This window comes from Diospyros lotus, chromosome 10 (genome assembly GCF_014633365.1).
Source record: "Diospyros lotus cultivar Yz01 chromosome 10, ASM1463336v1, whole genome shotgun sequence".
Lineage (NCBI taxonomy): Eukaryota > Viridiplantae > Streptophyta > Magnoliopsida > Ericales > Ebenaceae > Diospyros > Diospyros lotus.
Window position 1 is genome coordinate 8,587,808 of NC_068347.1, and position 2,133 is coordinate 8,589,940.

The following is a 2,133-nucleotide window of genomic DNA, read 5'->3' on the forward strand; positions in this document are numbered from 1 at the left end:
AATGAGAGGATCCCTTTATCCAATGAGACGACTACGGAGCCAAAAGAACACTGACTAAAAGCAATTGGGAATAAAAAAATCGATCTTTTCTATCCATATATTTCTATCATTTTTTAATATATATATATATATATATATAAGGTCATGACATACATCCATAAATTTTTGTTCTTCAATTGTATAATTTGTGTTCTGTAGTCTATAAAAAATTAATAGCGGCTTTCAATTTATAAATTTAGACTTTCTGCATAATAATATCATTACAAGCCGGGGGTAAGATAGAAACATAAATGATTACAAGGGGTTTAAATCTAATACAGGAAAACCAAAGACCAGAAACCGCAATTCATGATTTTATCGGGGGTGGTATTTCGTAAATAGAAAATAAATTCTCCGGTAAATTCTAGGCGCTGGAGACGCGCAAGAGATCGAACCCATCGCTGAACAGGCGGTTCTCCTTCCGAAGCTTCCGGAAATCCACGAAATTGATGGGAGTGAAAACAGCAGGATGATCGGAATCCACCAGCTCCGGTGGCGGCGCCACCTCTCGATCCTTCGGCCCCATCATGAAGCAGCCAAGCGACACCCGCGTGCTGGCTTCGTAGCACTGCACTCTGTGCTTCACACTCCAGAGTCTCCCGTTGCTCCACAGGGTGGCGAGGTCCCCGAGGTTGACGACGAGGGATCCGGCCATGGGAGGCACCGTGACGAATTCGCCGGTGAGCTTGTACAGCATCTCCAGGCCGCCGACATTTTCGTCGTCCTGCAGAATGGTGAGAAAGCCGGGGTCCGTGTGGACGTTGAGGCCGGTGGTTCCGACGTGCTCTGCAGTGTTGTTGTACTTGTTGATCCTCAGTTCCAAAGCCCATTCCTCAAACGATTGATCTCCGGCGACCCCCATCCCTTCGGCCATCTTCCGCCCTATTTGCAGCGCCACCTCCCGGATGGCTTCACAATACTTCCCTATTGTCTCCCTGCAACATTAAAAACCACTGAACTCATCCGGCCCTTGATAGGTCTATTTAACATTCGAAGGAAGCTCATCCGAGACATAAACTAGAGATGAGTGTCCAATTATTTTGGTCCATTAGGAACCAATTTGAGAACTAAACGAAATCAATCAAACTTATGTACCTTTGGAGAGGGGAGGCATCAAGGATGGAACAAAAGGCATCAATATTGGAAGGGGAACCCATGTCGTAGCAGCCGAGGGCCTCGAAGAGCGGGCCGCCATGCTGGGTAGGCGTGTAGCCTTGGATCACCGGCTGGACATTGCGCTGCTTGATCTCTTCCGGCTGGTCGAGCAGCGCGCGAGCCACCGTCTTCATCTCCCACATCAACGCCGGCGGGAGGCCGTGGTTGACGATGCGGAAGCATCCCCAGTCCCTGCATGCTTCCATCAGCTTCTCCAACTCCGATGGGTTCGCAAACTCTTTCACGTCGATCACCGGAATGCAATTTCCGACGGCCTTCTCCATTGGGCGCTGTTGTTGAATCTACTATCGATTGATCTGGCACGGAAATAAATTATGGTTCCTTGGGATTTGGTTCAATGATATGATGCATCTAGAACATCTCTTCTGTTGACAATTACCGGTAATTAAGGTACCGAATTGGGCAGCTAAATTTGGTACAACCAGCTTTGAACCTCTACTTTTAGCGGCGGTTTTAACGGGGTGAAGCTATTTGGAGGCGGAGTTCGCCGCTGAACGTCGATTATTTTGCAAATCACAGCTTGCTTTTCGTAAAAAATCCAAGTTTTTTTTTTAATTTTTATTATTATAATCATTAAATTTTGATTTTTATTAAAATATTATTATTATTATTATTTTATAATAAGGATGATCATCATTTCAAGCAAAAGTACAGATTAAAGATCAACAAAAGGTTCAAATTCTTGATTGTTATTATATATCTTTCGTGGTCTGAAAGTTTCAAGGTACGTACGTATCTCATATTATATTTGAGTATATTTTATTATATACTGTTATAATAAAATGTATGATTTATGATTGTATAAAGTATAGTTAAAAGATTTCTATATTATGTTGGATTTCTATATTATTCTAATTAACACACATCGGGAGTAACATCAAATCTGGTTATTAATCATTAAATTTTGTATATTTATTA

At 42.5% G+C, this 2,133-nt stretch overlaps 1 protein-coding gene across 1 annotated transcript; it reads right to left on the reverse strand.

The window, feature by feature from the left end:
• Positions 1 to 257: 257 nt before the first annotated feature.
• On the reverse strand, positions 258 to 1,676 carry LOC127811281 (2-oxoglutarate-dependent dioxygenase DAO-like). Its single transcript, XM_052350994.1, has 2 exons — positions 1,135 to 1,676; positions 258 to 974 (listed from the first exon to the last, which is right to left on the reverse strand). The coding sequence occupies exons 1-2, from the start codon at positions 1,476 to 1,478 to the stop codon at positions 404 to 406; spliced, it is 915 nt and encodes a 304-aa protein (XP_052206954.1). The 5' UTR covers positions 1,479 to 1,676; the 3' UTR covers positions 258 to 403.
• Between the last annotated feature and the right edge of the window lie 457 nt (positions 1,677 to 2,133).

What these genes read in the sequence shown, in the direction of transcription:
- LOC127811281 (XM_052350994.1), bottom strand. Translation starts at nt 1,478, where the DNA reads ATGGAGAAGGCCGTCGGAAATTGCATTCCGGTGATCGACGTGAAAGAG. An exon ending in GATGCCTCCCCTCTCCAAAG is followed by an intron (nt 975 to 1,134) that starts GTACATAAGTTT and finishes TTAATGTTGCAG; the next exon opens with GGAGACAATAGGGAAGTATT.